Source organism: Haliotis rufescens, unplaced genomic scaffold (assembly GCF_023055435.1).
Source record: "Haliotis rufescens isolate VD_foot unplaced genomic scaffold, xgHalRufe1.0.p SCAF_20, whole genome shotgun sequence".
Lineage (NCBI taxonomy): Eukaryota > Metazoa > Mollusca > Gastropoda > Lepetellida > Haliotidae > Haliotis > Haliotis rufescens.
In genome coordinates, this window is record NW_025963891.1 from 3408806 (window position 1) to 3429806 (window position 21001).

General features: G+C 42.0%; 1 protein-coding gene across 1 annotated transcript in view; it reads left to right on the forward strand.

The window, feature by feature from the left end:
• The first annotated feature begins 4972 nt into the window (after positions 1-4972).
• LOC124142749 (neuronal acetylcholine receptor subunit alpha-2-like) overlaps positions 4973-21001 on the forward strand; it is a 51149-nt gene continuing 35120 nt past the window's right edge. Inside the window, exon 1 of the mRNA XM_048400756.1 lies at positions 4973-5508. Within this exon, the coding sequence (XP_048256713.1) occupies positions 5424-5508 (85 nt within the window). The 5' untranslated portion in view covers positions 4973-5423. The remainder of the gene's footprint in view (positions 5509-21001) is intronic.

The window sequence follows — 21001 nt, forward strand, 5'->3', positions numbered from 1 at the left end:
AAGAGGCGACTAACGAGATCGGGTGATCAGGCTCGCTGACCTGGTTGATGCATGTCATCGTATCCCAATTGCGTAGATAGATTCTCATGATGTCAATCACTGTATTGTCTGGACCTGAATCGATTATTTACAGACCGCTGTCAGATAGCTGGAATATCGCCTGCGACATAAAAGAACCAAAAAACAACAAAAAAACAAACACAGCATAAGTAGAATGATGACCATCCATTCTGTGACACCTCGTTAACGCACGACTACCAGCAGTAACGTCCACACAGAACATCGGGGACACGCTCAGATGTATTGGTCATTACTCAGGACATTGTCCATCCGGGCGATTTCATAAGAGATGGGGCTGTGTGGATTGGCGGGAGTTGTGGTGAAACGTATGGACAGCAAACAACACGTTACGTGTTTGTGTTCATGTAATCAATTGCATACGTCACACAGACACCTTATAATAATTGAATGTCTGATGTTTATGCCACATGAAATAATATCTGAACAATAAGTTCAGAAAAAAACCCTTTATGTATAAATGATCGTCGAACAAAAGTGCAAAAAAAATAATCACAATAATTATACAAAAAACATGGCAATAACAACCGTTCAACAATCCAAACTCGCTCAAGAAACAGGTAAATACTATTCTATTTTTTTCTAAAGAAGCAGCTAAAAGATAAGTTATCTTGTTATATTTTCAAGGAACTATTCCTCTACTCAAGGCAGCCTCAGCTTATCTCAGGTCAGGTCATTTAATATACTAGTCAAAGGGGGTTAAATGGGTTTCTTTTATATCACTAGTTAACCTGTCACAGGTTAACTACAGTAGCATGAAATAATAATCACGTCAAGTGTTGACCGCTGTAGAAAGTAACATACAAAGTGTCAGAGATGCTGTTTTCGGAGCTTCACATACTTCCTGGAAGAATCTTCTCAGGGTTAAAGCTTCTTACCAATATGAAGATGTTTTAGAGACTGGTTGGCAGTTGGAGGCCAAACCTATGCTTACATAGTCTACTTGTACTGTCTCTAAATCTGAACCTCTTCCATCTTTAAGAGCTCTCCACCGCCTTGTCACCCAACCAGCCCCTGCAAGACATTCTAGCAATACCGTATATAGATACAGTAAATATCAGCCTAGCCTCTTCCAGTGATTATACAGAGTAAGGCACCAAACAGTCCCACATTTCAATCTTCCTATTGATTACTGATCAGTCTAATTCGTATTACGTATACAAACAAGAGCGCCTGGTAGTGGGCAGTGTATTGATCTGAGAAAAGCCACACAGCCCCAGACAGTACCAAAGTTAGCCCGACAGTCACAATACCAATGTGTTTTAGATATACTCATTTATCGCTCTATTGGAACTAATTGATCTGGCAGACAGGTCACAAGTGATTTATGGCAACAGCGGTCCTGTTAAACAATATGCAAGACACACACCAATCAGGATATACCACTGATGACATAATGATGACATCATTCAGTCTTAGAATCTTTGTCACCAGGATGTTTGTCCCAAGAGGCGTAAGAATTAGACCTGGTGGCCATGCTCAAGCGACTTGGCTGCTGTGGTGCCCCAACGGGTCGGGTTGCTCATAATATTAACCACTGGTTTGCTTCGTCCAGATTCGATCAATGTTTACTGGCGTAAAACAACAAAGAAACCAATTATTATGAAGGACATTTATAGTCAACGCATCATGTGACTGAGTAGATGTGACAATGTTGACTATTGCTGAATTGTTTGATAGGCATTCCTTAGAAGTTGACGGATGACAAAATAGACACAATGTATAGGTAATAACTTCTTTAATACTGTAAAGGCGACGTTTCGGTATAGATCCTTATACCGTTGTCAAGCAAGACTGAATGAGGAACATGGTACAGAATATATATGTTAGGAGGATTAACAGTAACAACAATTGCATCCATGAGTGGTGTCTTCTGGTACTTTAACCTACAATTCATGCTATCCCACCCATGTATGCAATTGTTGTTACTTTGTTGACTATTGTTGCAGGTTATCGATGCACATGATACCAGAAGATGTAGCAGAACATGTTCTAACATGTTCCTGACTACACGAGAACTTGACACATAAATGTTTAACATTCAGTGAAATTTCAGTTGTTATGTCACTGAAGTAATGTTTGTGTAAACGTAGCTTAATTAATTTTAATTATTAAGCAAGGACTTATTCTCCCGAGTCCTTGTTTAGAAGTGTTCCGCATACATGTTACAATGCTATGAAGACTCACACATGTTACCTGCTCATCCGGCCCCATGCTCATTAACCCCCTTCAAGTCAGCAATAGTAACGGTTTAATAAATATACGATGTGTAATTAGTCGTTAAAGTTTCCCTTAAAAGCCAACAGTGTAGGCTTCTACAACCTTTTATCATTGGGCTGCAACAAATTCAATATGAATGCTAAGAACGGTTATCGACGGTGTTTGTGTACCTCTCTTGTATTTGTGCTTGTTTCATTTCTATAGAAGGTTTTTCACAAGGTTTATTTTTGTGTGAGAATTGTATGGTTTTCTCGGGAATGAATTTAACTTGCCATTTATCAGCTCGCATTGAAATCCTGTCAAGATCCGTGCTTAAGCAGTTATCTGATGTAACAGGATTAGCAGCTACAGCGTGAAGTGAAGTAACGACTAAAAAGGGACGAATTGCACTTTCGATGTTTTAACAACACGATGGCTGTGTCAGCTTCCAATCGCTATACCAATGTCCGCTCAACAGTCGCTACATCACTGTCAGCCTAATAGTGAGTATACGAATATATTCTCCACGGTCGCTACAGCTCAGTGTTACCCACAGTTACACGATCACAGTCAATCTCACAGTAAATTTACCAATGGCAGCTACTTAGTCAGTTTACATATATCAGCTATATTGTCACTATGCCAATATCTGCTACACAGGCTCAATGCCAACATTGGCTATAGTCTTCATGACAGTATCAGCTATACAGTCACTTTGCCAATATCACCAACGCAGTCATTATGCCAACACTATCTACGCAGTCGCTATGCCAACATAAGTTGCAGTCTCTATACAACATCAGCTACATCGTCACTACATCATTACCAGCGACAAAATCTCCGTGCACATATCAGCAAAGGTCGCTGTGCCAATATCAACGACACTGTAACTATCGACGTCACATTTACCAGATCACTGTCAACGTCACATTCACCAGATCACTGTCAACGTCACATTCACCAGATTACTGTCGACGTCACATTCAACAGATCACTGTCAACGTCACATTCACCAGATCACTGTCAACGTCACATTTACCAGATCACTGTCAACGTAACATTCACAAGATCACTGTTAACGTCACATTCACCAGATCACTGTCAACGTCACATTCACCAGATCACTATCGACGTCACATTCAACAGATCACTGTCAACGTCACATTCACCAGATCACTGTCAACGTCACATTTACCAGATCACTGTCAACGTCACATTCACCAGATTACTGTCAACGTCACATTTACTTGATCGCTGTGAACGTCACATTCACCTGATCACTATCGACGTCACATTCATCAGATCACTATCAACGTCACATTCACCAGATCACAGTCAACGCTACATTCACTTCCAAGTAACAGATTACTCCAACCCAAACCCCCACCAAAACTTACACCAACACCAGTCCACGAGGCAACACTTTCCGCCCCCCTACGAACCATTACTACAACCAATAACCCTATACTCCAACTCCACCCCAAACCCTTGATCCCTACACCCCATCACCACCCTCCTACGCTAATCTAACCCCCACCAAAGCTGAAACCAAAACATCCACATCCTTCCGCCCTTACTCGAATAACCGCTCCAACCCCAACCCTTTACCCCCAGTCCAACCCCCAACCCGTAACCCCACTGTCACCCCAACCCTTAATCTCCACTCAAACCCCAACCCTTTACCCCCACTCCAACCCAACCCTTTACCCCCACTCCAACCCCAACCCTTTACCCCCACTCCAACCCCCAACCCTTTACCCCCAATCCGACCCCAACCCTTTACCCCCACTCCAACCCCCAACCCTTTACCCCCACTCCAACCCCCAACCCTTAACCCCACCCCAACCCCCAACCCTTTACCCCCACTCCAACCCTTTACCCCCACTCCAACCCCAACCCTTTACCCCCACTCCAACCCCCAACCCTTAACCCCACTCTAACCCCAAAACCTAACCCCTACACCAGTTCTTCACCACCACTAACCTTAAACCCTCACCGAAACCCATACCCATACCTACACCAGCTCTCACAGCACCATCTACAACGCGGTCCAAAAACACGCCCAGCCTACATTTTTCATACATAGTTGTAATGTCGAACTAAAACGCGACAGTCACAAGCTCACGCCATTTGTTTCCATTAATACAGCTTGAGCCAGATAACAGAGAATCCCGTCATGCTCTCTATGACATAAAGGATCTAAGTTGATATGCTCTTCAAGCAATAAAACCTTCTTATGATTCCAATATTAGGTCGACTTAACTCCGGGAGAAGGAGTATGGCTTCTCGTAGCACTTACGCCCCACTTAACACCTGCTGTTGCTGCCGCGAACATATCGCCAAGCATCAGCCTACCCGCTATCGCCATCCTGCATGCGCCCGCGTGAACAGTAATCTCTCCGTCATCCCCGACGCTTTCTTCACTGACTGAAAGAACATGTGGCAGCAACATTTGTCAATTCACTCACTCTTAAGTATTTAACACAAATCCCCTTTCGGCCTCGCTGGAGGTTGTGAGATGTGCCACAACACAACAAAGACATCGCCACGCTTGTGAAAATAGATAAGATAAAGTATTGATTTGAGATTTATGTGTTACTTTTGAAAAACTAGTACAAGTAAGGTTTTATGACTCGGGGCTGAGCTAGCTCTTACATAAGGCTGACAGCAGGCTGTTTGATTATATTGATTAGCGCGGGTATTGGTGGAGCCGACGCTAGCCGAGGGACGTCAGGGGCGGGATCTTCAACCAACTGGGCGCTTGTCGTCAACACAACAAACTTGGCGTATGCGAAGACTGGTCACGAAGACTGGTCACAGCCCTGGCCGGCGAGGGAGGTCAGCCTGAGACACTTTCAGGGCTTGAGTCCACTTGAGTGGCCGGTGTTGTTGACGGTTGACGCAGTAACTTTATATTTCAAGTAGAAACAGTCGTGGAGTGCCTGCTGTAGACTGGCATCGGAAGTGCTGCTGCAGTCGGACCTCTCCGTCCTATATGTCTATAGTGAGAAAAAGGCTTCACCCAAGGGACACCTTCAACATACCTAATGAACTGTCATGCGACTTCCCACTCTGGCGTGATTAATATTCCATGACGTGCAGTATAAAGCGGACGTGCTTGGTTGTTGCTGGATGGAAAGAGAGCCATGTCAAGATTGGGGCACCAGGCGGGTCTACTTGTGTTTCTAGCAGGCCTGATACAAGTGACGCTTGGATTAGATATTGTCGATGGTAAGTGCCACACATTGATACAACGCTACATCACAGTTCTTCTTCTGTCGCTCCTGTTGAAACATATACAGTGGATATTTACCTGTTGCGCACATATTAACACAATACGTCGATTTTAACTTCTAATGCTGATGTTAACTTGATTCGTTTGTATTAACTTGAACATGATAACGTTCAGTACCTACCTGTCATCGGTGCATCTGTCTTTGTCACAATCTAAACATAATGGAAGACACGACGTGATGGCTTAAATACCTCATCTGTTCACAGGTAATGACACATGGGATATCTAATTGATGCTAATGGGTGGACGCCGTACGTTTATGCCAATGGTTTGAGAATTATTCCCTTTTACTGAATCCCCATGATAGATCTAGAATAACGAAACAAACCTATTGTTCTGATCGAAAACGTCATATACAGCAGAGAACAGGACGAGGAGAGGAGGTCGTTTGTTTCTCTGTAACATTCAAAGTATGTATGCAAAACAAACGACAGAATTCAATACATATTGAACAGAAATACGATGCCAAACGACAGAGTATATGAAAAATAAAGGCATCAAAGAGCCTGAAATTTGATTCTTCCCTATCTCATATTTTGACGTCACATTTATTACGCTGCAATTCTAAGAAAGCCGTTGCATCATGATAATAATGATCTTCCGTTGCATGTGTTGCAATGTTGTGCTTATGTAATGGGGTCCGTTTGGAATGTTAGTTACACATTTTGAATAAATCTCATGTATACGAGAATATTATTCCGATGAAAACAATGACTTGAGTATTAATATTGCTATATATTTTATGCTAAGGCATTTTCTGGTAATTCTGTGTTTTTCATCGGTTACCTCAGCTTCACTCATTATCTTCCTTGACACCAAATAATTATCAATATTTTCATTCAACGTGAAATGGCTATCAATCTATTATGATGCACATGTTGATGCTACTATCATTAATTTGAGATCTCTAAACGATCAATTTGAAAACCCCATGTAATGTCGTTAGGCTAAATTCTTTACTATTCAAAACACAGACTTTATCTCTATAGTTGAGCCAAAATGACATTACTAACAAGTAGAAGACTCTCTTGTGGAAATTATTTGAGAATAATCATTTAAGAAATTAATTAAAAAAATATAACAGCAACAAGGATTTCGAAAAGGTTATGTCAAAGGTCACAGAGACACAGCGAATTCGGCAAGATCACTACATTCCCCATTTCTGTAGGTAGCACCGTATGCCACAGGTGCAGTCCCCATTGACTGTCCTACATTGCACGTAGTAGCTATAAGATAAATACAATTCATCACTCGTGTTTTTAATATGGGAAATATGAATCTAGTCTCGTGAATCGATATTTTACCGTCTAGGTATGTATATTGCTTATCAAATAGTTGTACCCGTAGGGAGTTTCAATATGTTCCTTAATCTAGTTCAGTTGATAAGGTAGTTCTGTTGAGGTTGTTGAAGACATAGACGACACGAGTGCCATGATGGTGCCATGTTCAGTCAGCCAAGTCCATGTTCACATGGAACATCTGTGCTGTGTGGTGGCGTGTGTCATGATCAGAAGGAATATTTTAAAACTGTGTGCTGTAAATGCTTTGTGACGCTATCCGTGAGTTTCCATGTGCAAATGTGACCTGTGCAACGGTATGTCTCATGTGCCTTGTGCAACTGTATGCTTCATGTGGCTTTTGCAACTGTATGCCGCATGTGCCTTGTGCAACTGTATGTCTCATGTGCCTTGTGCAACTGTATACCGCATGTGCCTTGTCCAACTGTATGTCGCATGTGGCTTGTGCAACTGTATGCCACATGTGGCTTGTGCAACTGTATGTCTCATGTGCCTTGTGCAACTGTATGCCGCATGTGCCTTGTCCAACTGTATGCCTCATGTGGCTTGTGCAACTGTATGTCGCATGTGGCTTGTGCAACTGTATGCTCGCATGTGGCTTGTGCAACTGTATGTCGCATGTGGCTTGTGCAAATGTATGCCTCGTGTGGCTTTTGCAACTGTATGACTCATGTGCCTTGTCCAACTGTATGCCACACGTGCCTTGTGCAACTGTATGCCACATGTGCCTTGTGCAACTGTATGCCACATGTGCCTTGTGCAACTGTATGTCGTATGTGGCTTGTGCAACTGTATGTATCATGTGCCTTGTGCAACTGTATGCACCATATGGCCTGTGCAACTATATGACTTATGTGCCTGTGCAACTGTATGCCGCATGTGCCTTGTGCAACTGTATGCCACATGTGCCTTGTGCAACTTTATGCCTCATGTGGCTTGTGCAACTTTGTGCCTCATGTGCCTCGTGCAAGTGTGTTTCTCGTGTGCCTTGTGCAACTGTGTGCGTCATGAACTTTGTGCAAATTTTCCCTGGTGTGGTTTGTACGACTGTGCAGCCATATGCGTCCTGCAGCTGCGTCGCATGTATTTGTGCTACTGTGTCCCGCTTGTGCCGCCAGCAACACTGCATATACCTGGTGCAACTCTACGTCGCTTGTGCCTTGTGCGACTGTATGCTTCATGTGCCTTATGCGACTGTATGCTTCATGTGCCTTTTTCAACTGTATGCCGCATGTGCCTTGTGCAACAGTATGCCGCACGTGCCTTGTGCAACTTTGTGCCTCATGTGCCTTGTGCAACTGTATGCCTTATGTGCCCTGTTCTACTTTGTGCCTCGTGTGCCTTGTGCAAGTGTGTGCCTCATGTGCCTTGTGCCATGTGTCATGAACTTTGTGCAAATTTTCAGTGGTGTGGTTTGTACGACTGTGCAGCCATATGCCTCCTGCAACTGAGTCGCATGTATTTGTGCAACTGTGTCCCGCTTGTGCCATCGCAAATCTGCATATGCCTCCGTACCTTGTACAACTGTGTGCAGCCATGTGGTGCTGTCTGCATGGACGTGTCTTATGCAGCAGATGCAGGATCATTCCCCACGCGTCTGGATATCACATGTGACAGTAGGGCGTCCTGACTGCTGTAACTACGTGGTATCTAGGTAGTTTGTACCTGCACATGTTCTGCTACAGCTCTCACCACTGTTTATGGTCTGTGGCATCTCAACAGCTGACGGAGTTACACAGTGATAAACACACCGGTTGACATGTGTCATATATGAAGCTGTTCTATTTTCCGTAGGTAGTCATCGTTGCCGTGGTAACTAGGAATCTATCACCTACATATAGCCTAGTGTATAATGTTATCATACATAGAATGACAAGACAGGATGTCTCATTGCTCTTCGTTCAAGCCAGGCAGGTGCCCGTGAAGGTGGAATGATTGGTCTATCGAAACAATGTCACCTGTTTAAGCACACATTGGGCCTGAATCGTAACACACACCACTCAAGGTGATGACAAGCATTTATCCAGCACAGTACGCTACACACATATAGCTGAAGCACAGATCGCTACACATATATTGAAGCACAGTACGCTACACATATATTGAAGCACAGTACACTACACACATATAGATGAAGCACAGAACGCTACACATATATTGAAGCACAGTACGCTACACATGTATAGTTGAAGCACAGAACGCTACACACGTATAGTTGAAGCACAGTACGCTACACACGTATAGTTGAAGCACAGTACGCTACACACATATAGCTGAAGCACAGAACGCTACACATATATTGAAGCACAGTACGCTACACACGTATAGTTGAAGCACAGTACGCTACACACATATAGCTGAAGCACAGAACGCTACACACATATTGAAGCACAGTACGCCACACATATACTTGAATCACAGAACGCTACACATATATGGAAGCAAAGTACGCTACACACGTATAGTTGAATCACAGAACGCTACACATATATTGAAGCACAGTACGCTACACACGTATAGTTGAATCACAGAACGCTAATCATATATAGTTGCAGCACAGAACGCTACACATATATTGAAGCACAGTACACTACACACATATAGTTGAAGCACAGTACGCTACACACATATAGCTGAAGCACAGTAGGCTACATACATATAGTTGAAGCACAGTACGCTACACACATATAGTTGACAAATTAACATGGTACAAAACATCGCAGAGGGTCAACACAATGATAACTTTATACATGCACCTTACATTTTTTAGAAATACTTTCACAGTCTCAACACACCTACTCGGTATAAGTTCGGGTTGGTAGGGTAGCCGAGTGATTAAAGCTTCTGCTTGACACTCCGAAGGCCCGGGTTTGATTCCCCACATGGGTTATATTTGTGGAGCCCATTTGTGGTGTCTCCTGTCGTTATATAGCGGGGAAATGGCTAAAGGCGTCATAAAGCCTAAGTCTTCTGTATATTTATACGTTCCTGTGAAGTCCAAGGTTTGCTGCGAACATACATTCAACGTGGGCGAACCATGTTATAACCCCGAGTGATATGATCGGGTGGTCGGACTCATCGTGTCATCGTATTTCAGAATCATGACGTCGCCCAACATATCAACCACTGGGACAAAAACAATACACACGCGGCCAACAAGATGCTGACTTTATGCATGCACCAACAACTATATTCTCAACACGCCTTTTCGTTATTACGTGGGAGTTGTGAGGTACCCTAGGGATTTTATTGAGAAAAAATTTTCCCCGAATTTAAAAAAACCCATTATGCTCCAGATGACACAAAGAAGAAATGGTTTTAAAAGGTGAAATATTTTCTACGGGTATCATAGTTGTGTTTTGGACCTTAAAATTGTAGTGTTTCGGTGACTGTTTTCAGCCTAACGTTTCAATAACATTTGTAATTTTGAGGTCAAATTCAATTTTCAAATATATACTTTTTTCCGGCAGTTTATACAGTTACCCAACATCCCTTGTTGATGATACACTTGATGTTATATTCAGTGACATGCTCGAACTATATGCATTGTATACACATGCATGTGCCTGCATTGTGGGCGTAGTATTGATTCCTCGGGGTATCAGATCAAGCTGTCGGTCATACGACACTGAGGCACTGACATGGAAGCAGACACACCACACCAACGCGCAGTGAGTCAGTATCTCTGTACACGCATTCATACCACGAAGCTGCGCATTAATACTAACCACGTGTTGTTTGCCTTATGACTTATAACATGTATGACAAGAGTCAGGATATAATAAATGAAGGACATTTCCATAGCAACACCCCCGTCCTTCCCAACACCCGCACACACACGACCACACGTGTACACACACACGTGTGGAAAGATACGCACACGCATACGTGCACGCACACACACACGCACAGGCATACCAACAAAACTGTAATAAGCATGTAGTGAACGAAAAGTAAAGCTATATATGCGAAGTCATGAAGCCTACAGTTGTAATAGTTGTATCGCCACACAGTGGTAATATATAACATTGACAAAAGTGGTGATGGAGGCACACTGCAGTACTCTTGAGGCTCTCTTCCCATTCCGAACTCTACTGTCCTGTTAACAATGGCAAAGGCATGAGTATCCTACCGCACAATGTCCGCATAGATGGCTTTTCGAGTTCCAGTTTGAAATACTTGATGACGGCGCGGTAATCAGTTTTGTCAATTTTGTAATTTTAATTTTAATTAAGAGAATACCTATTCACTTTGATGCCTGCAGAAATATGTTGCTTGGTTGCGTATTTGGGTCAAATAAAATGCAGCTGGTAAGCATGGAAAGTATTGTATGCAAAGTGTTAATAGTGTCGGATACAGTTATCATAGATTGGTTCAGTGCCTCAGCCACAACTCGTAACCGCAAAAATAACATTATCATGTCAGAATGATGAGATCTGATTGGTCAACGTGACCTTGATAAAATACTGTGTAACCTGCCTTTGAGGGTAATACATTTCTCAACGGGGTAATAAATCTCTTATACCCCGCCACGAGCAATACAGGCTGCACGTGGATTTCTGAGAGACAGAATAAATCCCTTATACCCCGCTTCAAAGCAAAAAGCAGCACGCTTTTTCCGAGTCAATGGAAGTCACATATCAGTGAAATATCATAAGATAACCTCAGCTCAATCGAACAGCTGTTTCTTTCAGTTTTGAATTTGTGTTTATTGTTTTACAATGTCACATTAAAAGAAGTCGGTAAGACAAATTCGTTGTAGCAGTATCACTTGGGGTACATTGGGTTTTATGCGTCCCGCGTTAGGGCTTCATACCACGATCCTGCTACAACTTATGTAACAAATAAACACAATTATATTTCTCCACGGCAGTAATGTAACCCATTATATGTCCTAACATGAACAATATACCAAATAGACAAATATATTGCCACATGGCAGTCATGTGATACGTGGCATATCAACATGATAGTAATGTAATAAAAAATACCCAATACCATGGCCAAGCAGCAATGATGAATACTTGTATATGATATGACCAGAAGACATTGCCTCATCCAATTTATTTCCCCTGGACATCCCCTTTCTTTAATTTCACGGCAATGTTTCGCCACAACTCACGCATGGTTCACGTGCGAACTGAATTGTTGTGAAAAGACACTAAGCGACGAAACAACGCTCACTCAGTTCGTAAAAGAAAACGTTTGCTCGTATGCTTGTAGAATGGTGTCTGATTTCCTTCCTTTCTGAGGAGGAAAATAACTCCAGATGATGTGATTAGACTACGCAACTTCGTACTTCTTTGAAACTGTATATTTTGCGCAAAGTAAGATTGGTAGATGAAAACAGATATGACCTGAAATTGATATAAACGGTGGTGAGATCTTCAAACTGAAATGAGCCATTCCAACGATAGTGCATTGATGCAAGGATGTCAGAGTACTGCAAGCTGCCTCTGCAGCCTGTCGCTTCATCATCTGCGCGTGGAACGTATCACGTGTGTCACAACAACACGATGACATCCCCATATAACTTTACACACACAGAATGAGGCAGAGGGACAATTTTGCATTTATATTTTTTACTTTTCGCAACTTTTTGTGTCAACATGTATAGCATATTTGGAGTTGTTTTTCTTCATTTTCATTTACGTTTGGGTGAAAAATCCCACTTTCAAATACCAGATTCGACGAGACAGATTCTATAACATCAGTTGCTAAACATACTTGCGATAGGATGATTTATGTGTACCTTCAGTACATATTTGTTCTTCAGTATGAGTAGTTACTGCATGAAAACATAACATGATGTTCGTCTTCAACAACACTCTCGTCATAACATGTGCATGGTGCACGTGGTTTCGTTCCTCGACATTCACTCTGTCTGTTTGTTCAACTACATAAGCAGTATGGCACACCACACTACACAACACTTAGGCCGTACATAACACTTGCTTCATGCTTCTTGTGTTCCCCGTGTTGTATACGAGATAACGCAAAGGACTTGAAGTGCGATAGACTCTTTGTTTATTGAGCAGTGCAAAGAAACCATTGTTCTATCGATATGCAAATGTTTTTTCATATGAACGGAATGCCGGGATTTGTTTGTGTCGTTACGGCAGGAAGCATGTTCTGTAGACTCTGTTGAAGGTATTCCCTTGAACATGTGCTCATACAACGGAACTGTCTTTGTCATTCGGGATATTTAGATTATTCATGCGTGTCCTTAGAAACAAGATTGCATTACATTTATCAAGGTATATGTGTTATGTTTTCTCTAGAGATGCATACACACAGATAATAATTTACACCAGAAAGAATCAGAGCTGATGAACCACATTGTGGACCTCTTGATTATTCAGATCTGATGACTTCATTAAAATACGTCCATTGATTTACTGATCGACCACCTCCTTCAAGTTTTTAGTACAATTATGTAAACGTAGAAAGTATAAAGTATTGACAGAATGGACGTCGTCTAAGGCGTCGCGATTCGCTGTGTAGAGTTGCGTCACTTGGGCACGCCAGAAACCTATAATTGTGGGTTCGAATCCCGGTTCGCCCCAATCATGTTTCTAGGTTTGTCAGCACCATTACCGTGCTCGCGGGTTTCACCGAAGTGGTAAACGTCTAAGACCTGCATCACTTCGGGTTTTCCTCCAACATTAAGCCGACACGCCGCGATATAACTGGAATACTGTTAAAAGCGGCGTTAAACCAAATTCACTCACTCAGTTAAAGGCTGCCGTCGCAGGGCAGGAGAAGTGGTGTGCGGCGTCAAGCAACAAATAAACACTTTCTTTTTTAGGCAAATTGTGTAAGTGGCGGGCGGTATCCGTGGGCAGGACATGCTTACCCTTTCCTCCGCGAACATCTGGTGTCATCACTGATTTTCCGATCCGTTCACACCATTTTGTGTTTCGGAGAATAATTGAGACTGGCGATTCTTTTGCGTTGACGTTTCATAACAGGCGTTTGATTTCCATTTCATTATAAATCGATTTTTGCCAAAACTGTCAAGTACACTATAGGCGATATATTGAAGCAAGATAATATTAACTTACATATCGTTAGCATATCGTTTCTAGTTAATAAATAAAATCATAATAATATAATTGATATATCAGAATGAATTAGAAAATTATCATGTCACTGGATTGTCTGGTCATACTCTTTGTCACTTGACTGTTTGGTCAAAACTCGATTGTTTTCACTCACTCACTCACTCACTCACTCACTCACTCACGCACGCACGCACGCACGCACGCACGCACGCACTAACGCAATCACGCACTCACTCACTCACTCACTCTTCTGCATCATCAACCTCCATATTTTCTCCAGAATCACATCCTTCCCACACCATGTCGGTGGCTTGAGCTTCCAGCGAACATAATCTGCTGGTGAAGAAATCGTTTTTCTGACGAGGGACTGCTTTTCAACTTCAGAGAATGTTTTTCTTGATTTTTTAAAGTGATTATTCCCAGTTGTAATCGCAATGTTTAGTGATCTTTACATATCTTTGGCTCACAGGACCTACGTTCCATCAAACCTTGGATAATGAAGATGTTGATTCAATTTCAAGTTATTTGGCTTTCAGAATAACAGTTGATGAAGCAACGTCATTATTTGTGTTTATTGAAAAACTCGCTGACGCTTCCATTCACTTACTATGATATTATAGCAGCACGTGGTCAACTTGTTGAGAGAGGTTGACACATTTTAGCCACCTTTCATAGACGTTATGAAAGCCCTTGTAATTGTTGCCATTAGATAAAGTGGGCTAATTTTCTATACATGATTTGCTATTGCATCCTGTGCGCCTTGTTCCTTCTGTTCTAACACCCGAGATGAGGGGATGCGAGAGTATGAACCAAGGATGGGTGACGGAAGCGTCATCATCCTGATTAAAATACTCAAACCGTCCTGTATGCATTCGCGTGTCCAGATGAGATTAAACCATTAGATGGGCACAGAGGCAATAAATGAACTAGGTCATCTGGTGATACTTTTCCACGTTTGTGAATGAGCTAAAGACGGTCATGCGAATATTCTGCTAACCAATTTGAGATACCGAGCAGTGTGCGATCTGTGATGAACAATTACCCGCACATCCAGATAACGGCACATGAGCTTGATAGTGAGTAGATAGGGCCATGATTGTTAATAAATGTTTAATGATCGTCTTTGTAATGGGTTTAACTAGGTGACCTCTCGTTCAGGTGCAAGCACTTAGCACAGGGTTAGGTGGTTTCCGTGTTATACAGTTTAGTGATAGGTCCCTCGATCATCCCTTGTCGCTCAGAGCAGGCGAGATTTTCCCTACGTCCTGCTCAGAGAAGCTCTACCAGTACGTGGTACCGTACGACATCTCACAATAGCCAATCCCTGCGTGTACAAAGTTGGTGTGTCTGTACGTGTGTGTCTTGTGTTTGTAGAATGTTGTACAATGTTGGTATGTGCTGAGATATCGATTGTACGTGCGTCTCTTGTGTTTTTACAATGTTGTATAATATTGGCATGTGCCGAGACTTTACGTGTGTCTCTTGTGTTTGTACAATGTTGTACAAAGTTGGCATGTGCTGAGACTGTACGTGCGTCTCTTGTGTTTGTACAATGTTGTATAATGTTGGTATGTGCCGAGGATGTACGTGTGTCTCTTGTGTTTGTACAATGTTGTACAATGTTGGTATGTGCTAAGACTGTACGTGCGTCTCTTGTGTTTGTACAATGTTGTATAATGTTGGTATGTGCCGAGGATGTACGTGTGTCTCTTGTGTTGGTAGAATGTTGTACAATGTTGGTATGTGCTAAGACTGTACGTGCGTCTCTTGTGTTTGTACAATGTTGTATAATGTTGGCATGTGCCGAGGATGAACGTGCGTCTCTTGTGTTGGTAGAATATTATACAATGTTTGTGTGTGTTCAGACTGTACGTGTGTCTCTTGTGTTTGGGGGAATGTTGTACAATATTGGTATGTGCTGTGATCGTACGTCTGTCTGTGTGTTGGTACACGATAAAACGCTGCATGTTCGTCTCTGTGTTAGTACAATGTTGGTACGTACTGAAATGCTACGTGTGTCTGTGTGATGACATTAGGTTGGTATGTGGACGCTGCGCGCATGTTTGTGTGTTAATGCAATGTAGGTATGTGCAGAAACGCTACGTGTCTTTGTGTGTTGGTACAATGTTGGCATAGACTGAAAGGCCCCGTGTGTGTCTGCACGTTGGTACAACATAGGTATTTGCTTGAAGACTACGTGTGTCTGAGTATTGATATAAGCGCTATTGATAAATGTCCTGAGCAAATCTGGACTGTCAAGTACCATATGTTAATGGATGCCATAAGTCTGGAAAAGTGAGGGATTGCGTTAGTTTTACAGTATATCATCAAGATCACAGCCTGACAGATTAATGAGGGAGGAAATCCCAGAGGGACACAGGTCGTAGACGTTTACCGCTTTGATGAAAGTCCCGGGCAGAGGTTCTCTATTGACAGACCAAAGATCAAAATCAGGATTCAAACCCACGACCTTGTCTGTCCTTGATGTAGGTGTGGAGTGTTTGTGATGCGCCGCTGTAAATGGGTTTCCTTGACTAGTCGAAGCATGGGCAAGCTGACCCTTTGATGTCCGTACCCTTGCTTAGATCTGACAAGTGCATGATGGACTTGTATCGCTGGGAGCTCCCTGTATTGAGATGGCGCCAGTCAGGACCGCATGATTGCCATATATATAGCACATCTGCATATCTACATTGGCTATGGCGCATCCCTCTATCACAAAGTAGAACGGCTCGGGTTTGATTGATCAGTGTTCTCAGTCGATGTATTGTGATGTTCTCCCGCCTGATTGCCACAGAATGTCAGCAGATACATTCTAAAGTTCATTTAGCGTGAAAGATGGACGCGGTGAGCGCAGGTTGACGGGCGAGGGGAGGAAGAAAATCAGGGAGCCTGTAACTCAAGCCATATATTGGATTTCCGGATTTAAACGTCCTACACTATAAGCCCCCGGACACGACACTTCGCTCGGGTCAACATCAGCTTACACAACTTTACAGTTGAGATAAATCAGAGAAAGGCCGATTCGATTTCTGCCACGAAGAAGTTTCATGTGATATAGATACATATTTATAGGGAAGGGTAAGGGTATAGATTTCCTACAGATAATGCCAGTAATCTTAACAGCGACACAGAACGCCACCAGTCACCGAACGTTCACTTCCCTAGTGAATATCCCACCCTTCTGTTGGACACTCAAAACATTATGAGATTAAGGCATTGATTTTACTCGAAGTATACTTCAGGCTGCCATAGTCGGGTATTATATACAGTGTAGCACAGCAGCACTGTGGACAGACAATGTCCGGGTTCTGTGAGACTGGTTGGTCTTTACCCTGTACCCCAGTTGTTAGCTGTTTTCGTGGTGTATCTGGCATACCGTGTGGTCCATGGCATACATCTGACATATAATGTTGTCCATAGTATACATCGGGAGTAAATGTGATCTTATCATACATCTGGCATACAATGTGATCATATCATACATCTGGCATACAATGTGATCATATCATACATCTGGCATACGATATGATTCACGGCACACATCTGGCATACAATGTGATATTATCATACATCTGGCATAAAATATGATTCACGGCATACATCTGGCATACAATGTCATATTATCATACATCTGGCATACAATGTGATCATATCATACATCTGGCATACGATATGATTCACGGCACACATCTGGCATACAATGTGATCTTATCATACATCTGGCATAGAATATGATTCACGGCATACATCTGGCATACAATGTGATATTATCATACATCTGGCATAGAATATGATCTTATCATACATCTGGCATACGATATGATTCACGGCATACATCTGAGTGCAATGTGATCTTATCATACATCTGGCATAGAATGTGATTCACGGCATACATCTGGCATACAATGTGATATTATCATACATCTGGCATACAATGTGATCTTATCATACATCTGGCATACGATATGATTCACGGCACACATCTGGCATACAATGTGATCTTATCATACATCTGGCATAGAATATGATTCACGGCATACATCTGGCATACAATGTGATATTATCATACATCTGGCATAGAATATGATCTTATCATACATCTGGCATACGATATGATTCACGGCATACATCTGGCATGCAATGTGATATTATCATACATCATTCATCTGGCATACAATGTGATCTTATCATACATCCGGCACACAATGTGATTTGATCATACATCTGGCTTTCAATGTGATCTTATCATACATCTGGCATACAATGTGATTTTATCATACATCTGGCATACCATGTGATTTGATCATACATCTGGCATACAATGTGATATTATCATACATCTGGCATACAATGTGATCTTATCATTCATCTGGCATACCATGTGATCTTAGCATTCATCTGGCATACACTGTGATTTGATCATACATCTGGCATACAATGTGATTTGATCATACATCTGGCATACAATGTGATGTTATCATACATCTGACATACAATGTGATCTTATCATACATCTGACATACAATGTGATCTTATCATACATCTGGCATGCAATGTGATTTGATCATACATCTGGCATACAATGTGATCTTATCATACATCTGGCATACAATGTGATTTGATGATACATCTGGCATACAATGTGATTTTATCATACATCTGGCATACGATATGTTTCACGGCATGCCTCTGGCATACAAAGTGATCTTATCATACATCTGGCATACAATGTGATTTTATCATACATCTGGCATACAATGTGATCTTATCATACATCTGGCATACCATGTGATTTGATCATACATCTGGTATACAATGTGATTTTTTCATACATCTGGCATACAATGTGATTTTATCATACATCTGGCATACAATGTGATTTTATCATACATCTGGCATACCATATGTTTCACGGCATGCCTCTGGCATACAAAGTGATCTTATCATACATCTGGCATAAAATGTGATCTTATCATACATCTGGCATACAATGTGATTTTATCATACATCTGGCATACCATGTGATTTTATCATACATCTGGCATACCATGTGATTTTATCATACATATGGCATACCATATGTTTCACGGCATGCCTCTGGCATACAATGTGATCTTATCATCCATCTGGCATACCATGTGATTTTATCATACATCTGGCATACCATGTGATTTTATCATATTCTGGCATACAATGTGATCTTATCATACATCTGGCATACCATGTGATTTTATCATACATCTGGCATACCATGTGATTTTATCAAACATCTGGCATACCATGTGATTTTATCATACATCTGGCATACCATGTGATTTTATCATACATCTGGCATACCATATGTTTCACGGCATGCCTCTGGCATACAAAGTGACCGTCAACATCTGAACTACAGTGTGAGCCATAACTTACATCCGGCATACAACATGAATACTGGCAAGGACATGGTATACAACTTCTACGACGGTGTAAGTTGTAGCAAGTCATTAATATGACATACAAAGTAGATTCTGCGCTCTAGCATAGTTAAGGATGAAATGACAAATATATCATCAATGTCAAACAACGTGCATTCTGACAAAAGGGGAGCAGCTGTGGCCATATTATCTAAGGCGCCGCATTTCGAGATGCCGAGTAGGGCCCTTAATCGCCCGTTAATGACCCGCTAATGGCATTCGTCACCACTCGCCCCTTTTCGTAACCTGCAAGAAGAGTCGACCCCTATCGATAATGTTTTGACGTATGACTTCAAGGACTTCGGTCCAAGAATCCCTCAATAAATATTTATTATTTTCCATGTGTCTTGCATTTAAAAATATACCAAAGCTACAGTTAAATGGTTCAATAATAAATACTGTAATTCCAGATGTGTTTTCAACAGCATCTGGAATACATATGATATATGTGGGAAATATACGTGAATGATTACGCCTCGCGTTGACAATTCTTTTAGCTATGCCCGTTTGCGCTTAGACGGAACCCAGTCGCAAAATGGCCACGAGAGGGACAGGAGTCGGCTTGTCCCGGAATAACACGAGTTGGTCACGAATGCCGCTAATGGTAGATTCAAATCCTACCAGATTCACCCTGATTATCATCCTTGGTTGGCACAACCTTGTTGGTAGGTTTCAACAAGTGTCCGACGTCTTCCACTCGAGTAGGATAGGACTTTCCTCTCACATTAAATTATCAGCCGCACCATGATGTAAACCTCAAAGAGGTGTTGTACCAAACTCACTCATTTATTGGCCAGATCTGACATACAGAGTGTGTCATTAACTGCAGGGCCAATGAAAGTGTACACACATATTTGGTTGTGGCTCAAAAGAACCATACAAGAAATGGTTATTCGACGGTGATGTATTTGATACAGGTCATAATTGATCCTAGTTGTGTTTTGAGCCTTCTGTTTGTAGTGCGTTTTTGGCCACTGTTTTCAGCCTAGTAATTGGTTTTGGTCAAATCCAATTTTAAAGTGTATACGTTCTTTTAAAGGCAGAAAATATGGCCTGTAGTGTGGCCCATGGCATGTTAATAACCTGCAACATGTATGAGGGAATACAAGGTTTATACTGACCCAACTCTTCCCGAAGAAGGGCAACCACTCTTTGTTAGTGATGGTAAAAGAACAAACGTAGCATGAGTAGATTGGCAGAGCCTTTACGGTGGATTCATTGCCCTCAACTGCAACATGGTACTTATCTCATTCCGTAGTCACTTATTTAAATTGCAAAAAGAAAATAAAACCTCCAGTTGGGAAACTTTAAGCAATCCATCTGCTTATTTGTGGCGTTGCCTGAGAACTTCTCTGTCCCTGGCCATAGAGCACAGCGCCATCTAGCGTTCAAAGGACTTAACACGAACGACAACTGCTGTGCTCAAATGGGATGAGCTTGAAGAGAGCAGTAAATTGCTGCTCAATTTCAGCGTGTCAGTAGAGTCAATATTCTGTGAATTATCTTTTAAGTTGTCGGTCCTAGGGGAAGACGACCTCAGTCAGCGACGTATTATCTCGCCATGCTGCAGGTTGCGTTACGTGTACAAGTCGCTGGTCTATTTCCTGC